Source organism: Salarias fasciatus, chromosome 6 (assembly GCF_902148845.1).
Source record: "Salarias fasciatus chromosome 6, fSalaFa1.1, whole genome shotgun sequence".
In the NCBI taxonomy this organism is placed as follows: Eukaryota; Metazoa; Chordata; class Actinopteri; order Blenniiformes; family Blenniidae; genus Salarias; species Salarias fasciatus.
The window spans coordinates 13,321,480-13,339,073 of NC_043750.1; the positions used below are offsets into that span (position 1 = coordinate 13,321,480).

Sequence of the window (17,594 nt, forward strand, 5' to 3'; positions counted from 1 at the left end):
TTAGAACCATGACTTAACAAAAAAACCTGCAAAGAATAAGACACAAGTAAAATATAAATCCAGTGATTGAAGTTTAATCAGAACAATAATCCCCAAAACAGTAGTAGTGCAACTTGCAGTAGCTTCTTATGCAAAAAAAAAAAAAAAAAAAAAAACCACTGCAACATATGATTCACGATTGAGCAAAAAAAACCCTTCAGCTTGAGTCGGTTTTATTGCCTTGGCTGTGTGAGTTAAACTCTAAAACCTGTGCTGAGCCAGAAATGTTTTGAAGACATGTCCAGTTATCTCTGCAGCTCCGCTGGATGAGACGAGCAGGTAAAGAACCATTTCCACCTCCAGCTGAGAGGATAATTTCTCCCACAGCCAACCTGGGACTCTGATTAATTCTTGAAGCAGCGGGAAAAACGTAACAGGAGATTTCTGGGAGTGTTTCATTTTCTTAATTATAAATAATGATGAGATGAAGCTGGAGGTGTGTGGAAGAGAGGCCCTCAGGTCATCTGCCCTGAGATTCAGGCCAAACTACAACAGTTGAGCGAAACACACGGCTCTGCGGAGAAAGTCAGACTCCTGCAACGCAACAGATTTCAACTCTGTACAATTATAGACAGAACAAATAAATTACACAAACCTGGCACTCGCGTGCATACAAACACACACATTCATGAACTTGATAAATAAATGTACAAAGTGGAAATTATTGAGATGTACAGCAGATGGCATATAATACAAGAACAATGTGAGGCAGCCCACCTCCGTCTGTCCAGTATGCTCAGTAAATATGTAATCGACTTTGTTGTTGTTGTTTTTTTGAATTTCCATTTCTGTGAGTGAATCCTGGAAACTTCAAGTAGAAGAAGCACTTCCAACCAAGGTCCAATCGGCCATCCTCCTCACCCGGTAAAGCAGTGCTCCAGTCGGCCCACAGAAGTCCTGCTAGCTTATGATTCCCACTAAGGTGGAGGCGAAGACAGCAGGGAGGGGGGAGCAAAGTTCAAAGAGTCATATCACCTGACAGCTGTATCATCAACAGGAGTTCTCATTTTCTTCACAAGAAATAGCTTGTCCACTTCTGCCCCCTACAGGCCGGAGCAGGGAGAGCTTTAGAGGAAGACGAACTCGTCGCTGCTCCTTCTGTTGCTGCTCAGGCCCGGTCTGGCCGGAGGTAAAATGTGGGCTGGGGGGCTGCTGTGATTGCTGCTGTGACCCTCCAGCCCATAGTCCTGACTCTGGCCTTCTACGAAGGTAAAGATGGGGTACTTCTCTTTTGACGAGGCAAGAGCCTGAGAGAACGAGAAACGCAAATTAAAAACGTGATCCCAAAATGAGAAGAGACAAGTGAAACAAATTACACAGCAATACATCTTTCAGCCGATTCCTAAAGCAAGGCACTGGAAAAACACTAATCAGCAAACTGAGGTTACTCGGTGTTGCAACATGTCATCAGATCTAACCTCACACTTCCACTGAACTGTCCAAAAAACACAAAAACTACATCAGTTCAAACTACCATGAGGCAAATCGTAGCTGGAGTGAACAATAAACACATTTATTTAACTTAGGTTTGAGGAACTATTTCCTACTTTATGAATTTACTACCAAGAAAATGAAGGAAAGCTATTACGACACTTAAAAACTAAATAGTATTTGAGTAATAAAAAAAAAAAAAACCTAAAATAAAGAAATGTAAAACTACTTTCTCACTATCTGTTGGTTGCCCAGGAGGTTATTGTCAATCAAAGCAAGAGTAATGTATAAGAAGTGCACAATATAAAATGTCTCAGTTTATCTTGAAATCAGAGAAAACACATTAAAACGATACAAAAAACAATGAAGCTGAGACTCTACGATCTGTAACTCTTTTGTTGGAAACCATCAACAATAACTGGAAAGTCCGATCATGACAAACTCCTTTGACAAGACTCACACTTTGAAAAGGGTTGTAAAGAACAAGTCTTTGTTGTCAAATGGAGAGATGACACTGTTAAAGACGCAGTTAAAAAACTGTAAAGGGACAGGGATGCTCTGTAGACACAGGATATGGAGAGGACACGCTGTAAACAATAATCTTATCGAGTACACTGATATGATTTATTCACACAAACACTGATGTAGATGACGTTCATGTCACTGTGTTTGTTCTTCTCGATAACTGAGCTTTTTCTTGCTAATTTACATCGGTAGTGAACCAGCAGGCGGGCATTTCATGCCGAAGAGCTCCGCAGACGTACGGATTGTGAATGCAGAGCGCGTGGAAAAATGTTTCATAGTAATTCGGTCTTGCTTCACAATACATGGACACACACCCATTTTACAGTGCAATAGTGTCCAAGTTTTCAAATACTTCCCTGTTCTAAAGGGTTTTAAGAGCATCCTGCAGTGTCCTGACCTCATTCCTCACACTTCCTGCTTTGCTGGTGGCGTCTCCACAGCCCAAACAACAACAACCTCAAGCACCTGTAGCTGGCTGATCAATTTTCCTGCCAGTCACCGTTTATTGACGTGCACCTGATGACTCAGTGTCCTCAGATCACAAGACACAACATGTTCTCCTTGTGTCTGAGGATCTCGTGTCCTCGTTCTTCCAAACTTGGCATCATACTGGGAGCTAAATAAAACGCTACCCCACTTTAGGTTGTAGGTAGAGGTTGTAAAGACTCACCATGCTAACAGCAGAGCACAGAGACTCAAAGTCCTTCTTGTTCTTGGCGTAGAAACCAACGGTGCAGCTGGGGTCCATCCGATTAAAGGGCATCTTCTTAGGAGAGCTACAGTGGAAGGACTGCAGGATGATAAAAGGAGACTCGGATCATGCAGTGAACATTTAATGCTGTCAAGTGGACATAATAAACCTGTATGGACAAACGAATGCTGGGTGAGACGATCACACTGCTGAAATCAGGCATTTGGAGAAGACAACCCACCTCCAGAGAGAAGTTGGCTTGAGAGACGTCGACCACAGGCTGGCAGTAGTGAGGGTCCAGATACAACAGCTGCTCATCTGCAAGGGAAGGACGAATCAACATTTTTAGATATATAATCAGTTGATTCAACGGATCTGTGATGCTATTGCCTAATTTTTTACATCTTTGAAGAAATAATCCTGAAAGAAAGTGACAATCGCTACACAACAACAACACTGACGACAAAAATGCTCTCACTTAAAAAAACCAAAAAAAAAAAAACCCCATCACAATCAAGTTTTGTTCATGAAAGTTGCTTCTTTTTCCAAGAACATTTCGAGGATCACTGTTCCAGAAAGAAAACAAATCATCCCTTAGCTGTAAGATTACTTGGAGAAACGTTTGCTCTGTGGATCGGTTTAAGGCAGTTTTCTTTCCCCTTGAAGTGCAACAAAAGCTATCACAAACAGTTTCAGGCTTTCTGTTGTCTGGAGACAAACAACTGGAAAGGTGCATTTTTTAACAGCACAACAGGCTCAGTACAAGAGCAGGATGTTGGCTGTTCTGCCTTACAGCTGATTGATTGACTCGCAATATAAAAACATCAAGGGAGCTTTTCTTCCTGCGATTCATCCAAGAACAAGGAAATATCTTTTCTTACCTTGGAAGCCAACGAAGTAGAGTGAATGCTTCGGCTTCCCTCCAATTATTCCAATACAACAATCCAGCTTCAGGATGTTCTGAAACGAAGCGGATGTTTCCACTTTACATTCATTTAAATTCCTAAAGAAACTTCACTCCAGACCTCACTGAGGGTTAGATGAACGAGTGCAGTGACGACGGAGAACCACAAACCTTGACACATTCGATGTATGAAGGGTTGAGGGACTCCCCTCCCAGGCGTACCGGCACCAGAATGATCACGGACTTCCAGCCCAGGCTGGCTGGATCAGCAGGACTCTGACTCGGTGACATATCACACAGACGGGCCACATCCTCCTTATACACTGGAGGGAACATTCAGGACAAAAAACATGAAACGACCCACAGTGTACACACTAGTCCTAAGAAATGATTACTGACATACCTGAAAACTGAAAATCAATGATTAAACTGAGCAAATATACTATTTGTACATCGTACCTGTGCAGTCTTGAGCCACATATACAGCCAGGTTTTGGATCACAGAGGTTTTAGCCATTGCTTTCCTGGCACAGAAAAAAAGAAAGAGGAAAGATGTGATATTTTTACAAACACATAACTACATTAAATGTGTAAATGCTTTTTGTGAAGCCACACCTCCAAAATTATATCCTCCCTAAGCAAAGAAAGCCGTACCTTAGTATGTGAGCCACTATGGAGGGGCCGTACCAGTCACCAGCCTTTTTTCCTGAACCTTTGCCAATTTCCACCAGCTGGTGAATGCCAAACGGCGCAGGGGGCTGATCTCCAAACCAGGTGAGCAGCTTGTAGTGAACGGGCTCTGCCTGTCTGTCCTTCACGGACTCGGCTCTTTTCTTTTGGCTGGTTCTCGGGGCCTGGCTGTGTGATTTCTCTGGAGTGTTTGGCGCTCGTGTCGAGCCAAAGGACGGGATGGGGACCCCTGCAGCCCGGGCTGGAGACCGTGGTCGAAAGACCTCAAAGTCCACGTCGGTCAGCTGCTGAGCATCTGGCCACACCCAGTCTGTGCAGAACACAAAAGAGGCCTGTTTTAATAGCTCAGTAAAGCGAGGTACTCTTTGAGATTAGATTTCTTTAAATGTTAACCAAACATAAAATACACTGGAAACAGACCGAGTATAAAAAGGAGGGCATTGACAATAAACAGCCAGCAGTAAATAAACACAAAAGTAATACAGTATAATGAGATAGCAAAATGTGAGAGCAAAAACCAACGAGTGTGTGTGTAGAACATGCAGACACAAACCTCTGGGCATTAGGTGGACCAGGAGCCCCTGCGCCAGCAGCATCTGCCCGCTGCGCAGCATGCAGCCCCAGCCGCAGTCGGTGGTCCAGGTGGAACCTTCCAGCTGAGGGAACTCCCGCCTGTAGGTGAGCCAGATTCTGGACACGAAAGCCAGCCGGAACCGCTCCACTTCATCTGAGATGGAGGTGGAAACAAAAACAACTTTTAGATTTTGTTTACTGTAAAGTAAAGTAAGTAAGTTGCCATGTTTGCCGTTCAGTCAAAATGAAAATACTCAGTTCCATATATGAGTCAGCTCAAAATCAAAGAAAAGGGAAACAGTCCTATTTCCCTCAGTGCTCAGTTTTATTTTGAACCAAATAAGCTCTCACAAAGGAAAGAGTGTGTGAGCCGCTACTGTCTACTGCAACACCTGCGACGTCTGCTCATCCTGAAGTTTCAGTTTCTCTACTAGTTTGATGTTTTTTTGGGAAGTGGAGTTTACCTTCGCTGTTGAGCAAATACGAGTGTCCCAGAACAATGACAGGGGAATTCTTATTGAAGGAGGTTTTAGACTTCACAGTCCAACCTGCAAAAACAGAGAAAAGAAAACTGAAGCTGGCCGAAGAATATGCAAAAGCTGCAGTTCTTCCTGTAATCTACAGTCATTATTCACCAACACTAAGTACAAACCATATTTGACATTGTTCCACGCTGACATCAGCTTGGCTTTCAGTTTGTCCATCTCGTCTGGCTCTCCGGCTGCCTCTCTGCTGGCATCATTTTGAGGCAGCCTGAGACCGAAGCTGCCCTGCCGCTCCAGAGGCTGCTGCTGCTGCGGCTGCTGCCTCCGGCTCTCCACCAGCTCATCCTGCATCACTCCCCCGACGTACTGCACCGCACTAGGCGATACCGAGTTCATCGCACCGAGCCTTCAGAGCTGGACGCCGCTGCTTCTCATTGCAACACAGAACTGATGGGGCAGAAACAGAAGAAAGACGTAAGGGACTGTAAATAATTAACTTGAAATACCGTTTCGTTCTTTACCGCGATGCTTCTTATACTTTGCCTGACACTGTTCAACTCCCTACACTCGTGATCTTTTTTGTACCTGACACTTCTTGAATGAATTAGTCTCCACAGTGTTTGTCTTTTTCCCCCACCGTTACATTTTTTGAAAGTTATTGATTACCTTATTCAAGGGGAAGCGAGTGAGTCATACATCTTAGACGAATCTGAGAGATTTAACTGACTCACTCTTTAAAATAAGCTCACTGATTGATGTCTTTGAACTTCGCAGTTTCGTTTCACAAACACTCGTCCCGCATAAATCCTTGAATTGCCGGTGAACACTACAGTGACGTTAAGGACACAATTGTTGAAGCCGATAACAAACAAGGGGCGAAGGGCAGCGCAACAGAAAGTAACAGTAACAATCAATAATAAACACTGACTTGGGGATAATTTGCAAATCAAGAATTAGAAAACAACTGCACAAGTATGTAACTATATTGACGGATGAAGCTTGAAGATTGGAAAAGAAACTTGCTGAAGACAAAACATTCAAACCTGAATCACGGCTGATTCTTAGTTTTGTGAGGTAACACTCCAAACCACAGCATACCAGTGCCACCCAGTCACTGTACAATATTGAAATATTAGTGTCCAAGTGTTTCACCTCACTCTGTCCCAGAGCTTGGTTGCACAGTCAGGTACCTGATATCTTCTGATAATTGAGAACATCTTAAAACGGCAGTCAACAGCAGATATTCTTAGCATCAGGAGTCAGGACTCAAATATGGATAAGAGCAATTATTCACATGCATAACTGTAATTATAATGAGTCCTGTGACATTGATAGTGAATGTCACAAAGATGAAAGAACGTCTCAAAGATGAGACATTCCCCTCATCAGATAAGTCCCTCCTTCGATCAAATTGCATGAAATGTGACTTTCACCCTTAATTAAAACCCCATGCAAAAGGTTTCTGTGGTCGGGTTGATTTAGCGTCTGCAAGCAAAACTCAAACCCTCACTTCCTGAACAAGTGTGAGTAAACTTCACACAGTCAGTGCACAAATGAAGTGATCCTTTTTTTTAACCATTGATTTCACAATGCATGAAAACCCTCTAGAAGAGTACAGTGATTCCTTCAGTCTACACTGAAACTGATGATTAGTGGTTTCACAAGGGAACACACACACACACTACATAGTCACTGACTGTGAGAGAACAACACACATCATGTGATTCACATTTGACAACCGGTATGTCGGGCTCTTTTAGCCTTAGAGAAAGGAAAGTTATCTGATTCTGGCCGTAATTTAACATTAACGTCGACGCAGCTCGGAACATTAGCTCTGCTGGCTGCAGAAATCCTGCCTGTCGCCACAAAGGCACGGTGTGTGCGCGTGTGTTTTATCTTTGAAGCGTCAGCTGAAATTCAGTTCATCATCCTCGCTCATTACTGTGCATTTACACACGTACACGTCCTTTAAACATTGCATATTGAGCTAAAATAACACTGCAGAGTCCAGATGGTACGTACCCGAAGTGAAATCGTGTTAAAGTAGTCGCAGTCTTGTCGTTATTTCTCTCATGTCGGCGATTGTGACCGTCGTTGAAACACGGGACTGTCAGGACTGTAGTCCGATCCCAGCGAGCTGGACGAGCTAACTTTAGCCCCGGCGTCACCTCGATGGCACTGAAACCGGGCTTCCCGTAGATTTTACCAACTTCACCGCACAACGCAGCTCCTCCCAGCCCGGTACGCTTTACACAATGTCACAAACGAGGTAATGTGGACGCGCCGTGCGGAGATAATCCTCCGTACAGCGGGTTTTCTGTCCGCCGCTTTTAGCATCTCCCTGTGACAGCAGAGGTGGGTTACTTCCTGTTGTCTTTTCCTGGTGTTCCGTGATTGGCTGAAAAAAATCGACTCGGGAAATCTGATTGGTCAGAATTCAGACAATGGCCATCCGCTGTGAGCCATTGGCTAATTTTAACTCTTACGGTTATGCAATCTCTCACCTGGGCCGCAAATAACGCGATAATATAGATAGCGCTTAGTCTGTTTAAATAAATTAAATAAATAAAATAAAATAAATGAAACTATCCGCAATAAATAAATAAATACACAAATAAATAAATAAATAAATAAATAAATAAATAAATAAATAAATAAATAAAATATGCAGGGAAGCAAATTGGCCCTGGGTGTAACCTAGGGACTGTATGCTTTCAATCAGTGGCAGAGCGTGGGTCTCAGTACAGAGGGGGCGGAGCATTCTCAACAGACCCTTATGACAGTAATTTTACCATTCAAGCAATACCTCATCCTACCATCAAACAACACACTAATGCTCACTTTTATTGAGCCAAGCAAATAAAAGCAGAATAAAAGCAGAATAAAGTCACAAATCAGTTCACAAACTTGTTCTGAAGAACAAATACACGCGCGCGCGCGCACACACACACACACACACACACACACACACACACACACACACACACACACACACACACACAAATGCAGCTTGACAGCTGTCAATCTCAGAGCGTCCGCTGTCCATGGTGCTGAAAACTGAGATTAAAAACTCACTGGCTAAATCTGTACCATCTTTGATACAGCTTAAATATAAAATGAACACAGCTGGTCTAAAATTACACATCTATTCAGATAGATATAGACACAGCTATCTATATATTTTGGAATTCACGTATATTAGGAAAAAAAATAGACTCAGCGGTTTCTTATATTTGAGAGCAACAAAAGGCACATTCAAATAGGTAGGTGTTTAAGACCACAGCATTCTGATAAAGATAATATTTTTGAAGGTTTCACTGACTCACCAGTGGCTCCAATGTTAGGTTTTGGGTAGTACCGCTAGCGGCTAGCATAGTGTTTAGCATACTGTTTAACTTCCCTCCAAAAAGCTCAGATCAAGTGCAAAAGAAAAAACTTGTTAATGCCGCTCAGCCAATCAGCGCTGGCTTACAGCTCTGATGCATTCATGGACAGTCGTAATGTAAGAATTGGCAAATTGGAGCCCACAATCATATGCGTATACCTTCTTGCACACACTGCACATTATGTTATAAGAATGTATTTACGAGCAAATGTGAACACATCACATGAAACGGGGCCCTATGACCCTGTGGGCCCTGGAGCGACCGGCCCGTTGCCCCCACTTTGGCTCTGCTACAGCTTTCAGTGCTTTAAAATGCTGCATTTTGGCTTTTGCCTTGTATTCATAAGGTATGAAATAATTGAGCCGTCAACAGTTTTTACAGTAATTAGTTTATCACACAGTTTTTGTGAACACTTTTTCTTTCATATTAGAAATTCTTTCATTTGAATTTGCAGGGCAATAATACACATGGAAACTATTTATTGCAGCTAATTCAGTCTTGGAGATATCTTGGTAACCAATAACATTTGTTAAAAAAAAGTGTGACGAGGCAAATTTGGGAACAAATCTCTGAATTTTATTCATTTTACTGCACTTCAGGTGTCTGCATTTGAATCACATCACAAACAAAAATGCTCCAGTGGAACAACTAAATACAACCCCAGTGAACAGAGAAATGTGGAATGTTTTTATACTTGGACATTTGTGGTAATTTTTTTTTAATAATCCATATTAGTTTACAAGATAGTAACAGTACAAACAATATCATCAAATTAAAAATTTTCAAATAAAGTGCATTTCTCTCTGTCAATCACAAAAAAGGTTTCAAACATGGAACACTAATAGAGACAAAGCTGTTTGGAAAAAGGCCTGAAAATGGACAGACCAGCTGTATAGTCTTACAGGTGTATTTTTCTGAATTGGGTGATTAGAGTTGACCTGATGACTCCTTTAATATACCAAGATATAAAATGATCCTGTCCTGTCAGTATATTACATAAGACAGTATAATCAAAAGCGTAATCCCTATTACCAAAGGTAGAATTAACAGTCACGTGAAGACAATGAAAAAAACAAAAACAAAAACAAAAAACAATCTTTTCAAGTGTTTCTGAAACATTTGACTATTACTGCAAATATTTTGTCATCCGACATATAAATGCATATTCAGTAACCCTATGGCTAGTAACATCCATTCTGCAAATGCCTGTGGTCTTAACTCTCAATGCAACATTTTATAATCAAGGTTGTCCAACAATAGATATTCAAAACCACTGGGGGGCAGTGGAGCACTGTTCTGAATTAAAAAAAAAAAGGGACACTGGCTAATGTGTGGACATGAGAGCACATTGTAAATAGAAGAACAGTTTTTTTAGGGCAGATTTCTACATTCTGCCAGCTCCTGATTTAAACATGAAACAAAACTAAACAGCTCCCGGGTAAAACTGTACATTAAAAACTCAGTGAAACACTGTCAAGGGCAAAAGCGGCAGAAATTACATTTAGCAATCTGTTATCCAGACTACATCGCTTGAGGTCCAATTCTAACTTTGAATTTCAGACTGTGGACTGCATCTTTAAAAAAAACGAAACGAAACGAAACAAAGTGCCCCATCCATAATCACTTAGTCTTTATGCTGATCCATTCTTAGAGCGCTCAAGATAATCAGAAAACCAGAAAACAGGTTCAAAGTCTGACTCTTAAAGGCCCTGTCATTTGAAGGCCATTGTCTGGTTTGGTCAGCTTCCAATAAGCCTGTTTTCTAACAGGTCTAACTTACCAACACCTAACACTGCATGTTTGTAATTTAACATCAGCATCCCTGCCTCAGAAGCGGATGACCATATGAGGAAATGTGAAGAAAGTGGTTCAAACTGAGCATTCACAGCCGCCCACAGCTCAAGTTCGCTCCTCAGAGCACTGACTGTAACAGAATTATTTCTCTTTTTCAATGTAATATGAACATCCTCTGTTGCACTATCCGACACACATGTCAAACAATACAGGAAACATAAAAGGCCCCTTTTCAAAATTCAGAGCTTCAAATCTGTCCTCGCTGTAAAATGCAAATGTTGTTGATGTGTGAATTTCATTTTCTTTCACATTTGTACAACCTGGAATAGATCCAATAAATCTGGATGAAACATTGCTGAGCTCCCTTTCAACCCAAATTCCCTCACAAACAGCTGTAAATAATTTGCATAAGTTTATGTACATTGGATATTTAGTAAGTTATGAACACTAAGGAACTAATTATGAGCAGTGAGAGAAAACACAAATTGTTTTATCCAGCGAACATTTCTTAGTTCTCTGGTGAGACGAATGATGCAAACACCTTTATTAGTATGATACACTGCGCATTGTAATCATCAATCCTACCTAACCATAAGCACCTAACTACACCATCGTTCTGATTATACTGTAAATAACCTTGTTTTTACAATAACGAGTTCACTCTTTGTATATATGCACAAACTCTACTTCAGCTTTAAAGCCCTTCGACAAATAAATTTGGATATGCTACATCCACGACGGCCTGCTTTTCCTACTTTTGGCTCAAAACAACACATGAATCAAACTGTATATGTGCTTCCAACATGTCCCCAAGCCTTTACCTCCTCGTGAAAGCATTGTACCTGTGTGATCCGTTGTTCAAGCAGTGGGGGATCTTTTTCCTGTGACTGGATCTGGATGCCTTCAGTCATGACCTTTGCTTAGTCAATCATACCGAGTGTGAGGACACACAAATGTTCACAACCGTCTCCCTTCTTGACTTGCTTGCGCACAAGCGCACTTGTGTCCTAATTCGCGAGCCACAGGAGTATGGATTTAAATGCAATGAGAATCCGCTGCTGACTGCTGCGGTAATATGAGTGTGCGTTTGTGCATGTGGCTGCAGTTAGTCCTTGGTGGGTGTGTGTGTGTGTGTGTGGGTGGGTGGGTGTTGGGGTGGGGGGTGTAAAAAAACGGCTGTGGTAGCAGTCCTGCGAAGTGTAGATAAGCACTGAGCCTAAGCTCTGTCATTCCCTCTTCTCTCTGCAGCAGGACACTGCCTTCGAGAAGCATCTGAATTAGGCTCACAGAGGTCACACACACACACGCACGCACACACACACGCCTCTGCGACAGACAGCTCGTCAGTGCTTACCATGACATCCACAAACAATGCACCTGCCTCGGCGCTGTCTGACCACAGAACTCGGAGAAAGCAAACTGGTGAGAAATGAATAAACAAGCTTCATCGTCTCGCTTCCAGTTCACCGGAGACGTCCGCGTCGCTCGACACAATTATTACCGCTTTACCACATCACCGTGAGAAGCTGCAAAAAGAAGAAAGGGCTCGCAGAGAGATAAGACAGCGACTGATTTGGTCTTCACAGTATTCAGCATGTTTTGATCGGTAAAGCACTTTTTGACCTTCTTGTACCTATTATACATGTACAGTACATACCATATGACATGCGTTCACAGAGACCCACACATATACATCTGATAAAGTGTATCACGTTACATTAAGAGTCTTCTTATTAAATTATTTAGAATAGAAAATCAACAGTTAATGCACCTTTACAGTAGTTTTTTTTTCACTCCTGTTTTTAAGTTAGATTCAGTCAATGATTGGAATTAATAAATAACATTTTATATACTCTGAAACTGGAATGTACATTGTTTTTAAGTGCTTGTCTTCTGTTACATTGTTCTTCCAAAAAAGGCATCTTTTTCGTTTCCTTCCTTTTCCAGCGAAGTCCCGTTCAGGGACCCTAGAGGGTCACATTTTTGGCGGGCTGCTGCTGCTGCTACTTGTTGCAGCTTTCTCTAGCGGCGAACCGGCGGGACTCTGGGTCACCACTGCAGCCCCGACGGCCACTCGACCGCCAGCAGGAGTGTCAGACTTCCCCGCTGTGCCTCCTTGTTTCTCCTCCGCTGCCTTAGTCTGCTGCTCTTTGCTCCTGGCCCCCTCCTGAGAGCCAAGCTTGATTGGCCCGAGAACATTTTTGGCCACGGTGGTCAGCTGGCTGACGAAGCTCGTCTTGTCGCCGGGGGAGACGGGCCGCGACTTACAGAGCGAAGGTCCGCAGAGGGAGGGGGTGACCGCCGTCGGGGACGGAGAGGGCGAGGGCGAATGCTCCTCCACCACCTCCAGGCGACACTTGTCCTCCCAGTCGAGGGTGCCCCGGTAGCAGTTCACGGGGCCGAGTCCTTGTCTCACCTTCCCCAGTGAGAGCGGCTGCCCATGCGGAGGCACGACGGGCGCCAGAACCCGGGCGGGGAGTTTGGGGCTTTTAGAGCCGAGGTCTGGAGTCCTTGAATCGCCGCTGTCGGCCTTTCTCAGGCCGTCGCCCATACCTGATGGTTTAAAGGTTTTGCTGAGGCCAAGAGGACCTCCGCTCAGTCCGGCGGTGATGCCAACAGATTTATCTGGAGCAGAAGCAGAGTTCTTGCTGAAAGCGGCGCCGGATAAAGCAGACCTGCCTCTGTTTTCTGCATCCTGCTTTGGTTCCATTTTGCTCCCCTGTGCGTCTTTACTGTTAGACAGCACACTTTTTGCAGCCATGGAGTCGACGCGTTTTGGAGGTATGTCTGCCTGACTTTGGGAGATTTTCTCGGGTCCCTTTTGACCAACTAGACTTCCTGTAACTTTGGTGGGGGTGCTGGGTGTTATAGCTTTAGTGGTTTCCGCACTCATTCTGGAGCTCTGGGAGTTTAAGGGCAGATCAGACGCCAGAGGCTTTCTAGCTAAAGACGACTGTGAGCCTGTTGCTCCGACCCGACTCGTCCCGCTCTCTGTCTCTCTCTCTTTTTCCCTCTCTCTTCCCCTCTCCCTCTCTTCCCTCTCCCTCCCGGCCAAGAGCGTTTCCCGGCTGAGCGGCGACTCCTGTCTCCCGAGTCTCCTCACGGGTTTCAACACGCCGGTTTCAGGGACGGTTGAGGACGAGGGCAGGGGCGGAGGATTAGGGGGCAGGTTTTCCCCCTCGGTCTCCAGCAGGCTCTGGAGCCCGAGCTCACAGAGGAAGGCATCCTTGCGGTACTCCGAGTGCTGCACCTCCAGGCTGTGCTTCCTCAGCGGGCCCCCCAGCCCCCCCGTGGAGCTGGACTGAGTCAACGGCGAGCCCAGCTTCTCTGCCGACTGCACCCGCTTGAGAAGCGGCGACCGCGGGGGCTCCGCGCTCTTCGGCCTGGGCCGGACGACGGGCGGCGAGGAGTGCAGCTTGGCGGGGAAGGACTGGGTGGTGTTGGAGCTTCCGATGGTGTGGCCGGGCAGGGGTGGCGGGGACGACTGGGTGGGGGAGGGCGTGTGGGCCAGCGGGGACAGGGGGATGTTGCCGGCTGACTTGCATCGTGCGGAGCGGTACTGGCGGTGCAGCTTCGGGGAGAGGCCGTGCAGGGAGCTGGGCCTCATGTGCTGAGAGGGAGCTGGGGAGTTGGGAGTGCTGGAGGCTGGAGAGCTGCTCTGGGACGAAGCGCCTGAAGAGAGCAGAACAGAATGATTAAAGGTGGAAAGAACTCCGGAGGAAATGGTGCACATTTAATTTAAAAGTAAAATCCAGTCTGACTTTGAAAGCGCATTTTCCAGGCTCCACGCTGTGTAAATCTGATTAGCATTCATCCTTATGTTTAACATCTCTGTGCTCTGTTTCTGTCGCACTGAATCTGATTCTGTCTCCATCCGACTGAGTGTAGGTCATTTTATGTTCAGTACCCAGGTACGAGGGCTCAGGGGTGGAGCGGTAGCCCTGAGTTGGGGACCGAGCAGACAGGCTGTGGGTCGGGGAGCCAGGAAGACTCTCGCTGGAGGACAGGGATCGATTCAAAGAGGACAGGCTGCGGCTGGTGTGGAGCAGATTGGATTGCTTGGTGATCTTTCGGAACAGGGAGTTGCGCTTCTTACTGTGAAGCAGAAACAGCATAAAAAGGGAGAAAGCAGCATTTAAATACACAAGAACACTTTGCTTTTTGCTACTCTTAGAATTACATACATAAATCCTGAGAAACAGTAGTGACAGCATCAGTGTAGTGAAGCATTCAGTCCCACCTGTCCTGACCATCTTTCCCCATCGTCCTCTTGTTTCGTCGGGCCATTTTACACTTGTAGCTGGCCTTGCGGGCCGGACCCACTTTGATGGAGGTGTTCTCAAAAGGTGTGGTCGTCACGGTCACCTTGTTTCCACTCTGCACAAGACCAGTCACGCTCATATAACACTCACAGCACTGCACAAAAGTTTCAGGTAAAAGCGACCAAATTTATAAACTCAGTATAAACTCAGTAAATCATCATTCTGCACTCTGAAAAGCAAATATATAAGAAAGTGTTCAGTATTTCAGGTTGCCACATTTTTTCACTCCAAACATCATCGATTCTTCTTGTATTATGAGAGAAGGTTTTTCTGATGCAATTTTCAGAGCTGAGCACAGAAATTCTGTGGATGTCGGCTGGTTCAAATTCTTCTGTCCCAAACAGACTCCTGAGTTCAGGGCTGTGAGACTCCTAATTTTAGGATTTTTTTTGAAAAAGATTATTTGCTACATGATTGAGGTCACTGTCCTTGGCTGAAGAATACATCTGAAACTTAACAGATTTTTTTTCGTTTTTTTTTTTTTTTTTTTTGGGCATTGCTTGATAGAAAAGTCACTTTTTGGAAGATTTTACAAAGTGCTGTACATCTAAAACTAACTAAAACTTCAATCTTTATAAACCAGTCATTTATACCACCGGTCCAGTGTTTCAGGGAACAGACAGGCCTGCTGATGCTGACCTTGAGGATGAGCTCCACCACCTCAGTGTGGACCAGGCCATGGACGGGCTCCCCGTTGACATGAGTGATCAGGTCACCGGCACACAGGCCGGCTTCCTGAGCCGGGCCGCCTTCCTCCACATGCTGCCGACGCACAGAAAGTGTTCAAGACCACAGGTTAGAACATTAGGCATGCAGTTTGTAATGATCACGTTACATCCTTGAAACTGGCGGATTCCTTCTTTCAACCGTCACACAGCAGAATTCAGATCTATTAAGAAAGCTAATATTTCATTTTTACTCTTGGATGCGACTACATTTCAGAACCTGTACTTTCCTTCTTTTTTGTTTTAAATTTCACTTAAAAAGTTTAATCGGCACCTTTACCAGACATTTTTTTTTTTTTTTTTTAAGTCAAGTGTCTCAATTTGTGCTTCAGTAAAGAGAGAGAACTTTTCCAACCCTGGTCTGGTTTCATGTTGACATAATACACTAACATAATCCTGCTCTCAGTTCTTCCTTCCAGTTTGTAAATGTTTTGAAGTTGTCGTGTCTCTTTTATAACGCTACTTTTGTTTTAAATGCACTGCAAAAAAAAAAATCCACACTCATTACCAGAGGTTCAGGAAGGTTTCAGACAGAACAGTCAAAGTTTTAACCGGTAGGTTAAAGTGAGCTTCTTACCCAGACAATGTGATGCACACTGTAGATATCGCTGTCGCCGATGTAAACCCGAATGGCCCTGAGAGTAAAGCCGTACTTCTTCCCAGAGCGATGGATGGTGATGGGGGAGCGCAGCACGCTGACTGCCGGACAGAAGTCTCTGCTGGGCGAGGAGTCTCGAGACGAGGGGTTGGAGGAGAAAGAGTGGGGAGACATGGGGCTGGCCAGAGGGGAGAAGCCGCCATGCTGATCCACTGCAGGCAGAGAAGTAAGACATTGAACTGGTGCGCCAGGCATCAGTATTCCCTGGAGGATGGCATTAGTTTTTCCCCCCCTCTCACCTGATGGTATGATGACCGAGAGCGCCGTGGCAGATGCCGACTTGATGACTTTGTTGCCCGGTCGGGAGTTTCGCTTCTCTCCGTCACCAGACAGGTGCTGGTGGCGGGCTCTGCGGAGGACCAGGTCGTTGGTGGCTCGGGGCCCCAGAGGGTCGTACAGAGGAGTCATCACGTCCCGGCCGGCTGCTGCTGGGCCCGGGGATAACGTGGTGACAGCCGTAGTGACGCCCGGCGTCTCTCCTGGCCGCGGGGATTTGTCTGTGATACGTACAGTCAGGAGGAAATTACAGTTATTAATTAAAGGTGAAAACATCAATTCCTCAGCTGTCCACTGACTTAGCAGTAGTCACTTTAAAAGACAGCCCAGGCAGCTTTTTCACAAGTCTGCCATCTCATTTCCGTCCTCTTCTTCACCTTTATCTGACTCTAAAGCTCCTCTCCTGATAACTCACCTGCTCCGTTGATCTCCTTCAGGCTGCTCCTCTGCTCAAAAATGTTGGACGAGGGGACGGTGGTCCCGTCCAGTGAGGTTCCACGGACCCTCAGGGGATTCTGCCGGGTCAGAAACTCAGTTTCGCCTTCCAGAGGTGAGGCAAAGCGATGCGTATCCATCAGGGCAGAGAAGCGCCGCCGGGCGCCGAGGGGAGGGCTCGCGTCTCCCTCCATGTACAAGGACTCCGAACAGGACAGGCGCTTCCTGCAGGACACACAAAGTCACGGAGGGGAATTACATCGACTCCTCCGAATGGAAGAACGATTCATCCGACATGACAGAGAGGCTGCTGACACGCCGGGACTCTGAGAGGCTCGGCGGTGGGGCGCTAACATGGACAAAGACATTTTTACTAAGCACTGAACACAGCGCTCTGCAATCTTTATAACGAAAAAACATAATAAAAGAATACCTTTTAAACCCAGCAGAATCTGTCTGGAGCGACAGAACATATTTAACCACTAAAACAATGATATCCAAGCCTTTATAGTTTAATAAATACCAGAACTGTAGTTTGTGTTACATTTTGAAGAACTTAAAAACATTCTAATACTTCTATCTATCTTCTATTAATTCTATTAACAGGATCCAGTTAATCAACACACAGTTTTATGCGTCGAGCAAAATTACACTGAGTAC

At 44.8% G+C, this 17,594-nt stretch overlaps 2 protein-coding genes across 4 annotated transcripts in view; both read right to left on the bottom strand.

Annotated features, from left to right (window-relative positions):
* Positions 1 to 55: 55 nt before the first annotated feature.
* On the bottom strand, positions 56 to 7,731 carry atg4da (autophagy related 4D, cysteine peptidase a). Its single transcript, XM_030094782.1, has 11 exons — positions 7,361 to 7,731; positions 5,506 to 5,785; positions 5,318 to 5,401; positions 4,834 to 5,007; positions 4,245 to 4,590; positions 4,050 to 4,114; positions 3,762 to 3,913; positions 3,568 to 3,646; positions 2,928 to 3,004; positions 2,666 to 2,785; positions 56 to 1,286 (listed from the first exon to the last, which is right to left on the bottom strand). Exons 2-11 carry the CDS (start codon positions 5,732 to 5,734, stop codon positions 1,107 to 1,109), a joined length of 1,506 nt encoding a protein of 501 aa, XP_029950642.1. The 5' UTR covers positions 5,735 to 5,785; positions 7,361 to 7,731; the 3' UTR covers positions 56 to 1,106.
* A 1,712-nt stretch (positions 7,732 to 9,443) lies between these two features.
* mast1a (microtubule associated serine/threonine kinase 1a) overlaps positions 9,444 to 17,594 on the bottom strand; it is an 86,142-nt gene continuing 77,991 nt past the window's right edge. For all 3 annotated transcript variants that reach the window (XM_030092875.1, XM_030092873.1, XM_030092876.1), the window contains 7 exons: positions 16,915 to 17,159; positions 16,463 to 16,720; positions 16,143 to 16,375; positions 15,480 to 15,602; positions 14,759 to 14,895; positions 14,426 to 14,613; positions 9,444 to 14,190 (listed from right to left, as the gene is read on the bottom strand). In XM_030092875.1, the coding sequence (XP_029948735.1) occupies positions 12,494 to 14,190; positions 14,426 to 14,613; positions 14,759 to 14,895; positions 15,480 to 15,602; positions 16,143 to 16,375; positions 16,463 to 16,720; positions 16,915 to 17,159 (2,881 nt within the window). In that variant the 3' untranslated portion in view covers positions 9,444 to 12,493. The remainder of the gene's footprint in view (positions 14,191 to 14,425; positions 14,614 to 14,758; positions 14,896 to 15,479; positions 15,603 to 16,142; positions 16,376 to 16,462; positions 16,721 to 16,914; positions 17,160 to 17,594) is intronic.

Coding starts and splice junctions, on each gene's coding strand:
- atg4da (XM_030094782.1), bottom strand. CDS start 5,734: ATGAACTCGGTATCGCCTAGTGCGGTGCAGTACGTCGGGGGAGTGATG. Junction 5,402..5,505: donor GTGGAACAATGTCAAATATG/GTTTGTACTTAG, acceptor CTGTTTTTGCAG/GTTGGACTGTGAAGTCTAAA. Junction 2,786..2,927: donor AAGCCAACTTCTCTCTGGAG/GTGGGTTGTCTT, acceptor ATCATCCTGCAG/TCCTTCCACTGTAGCTCTCC.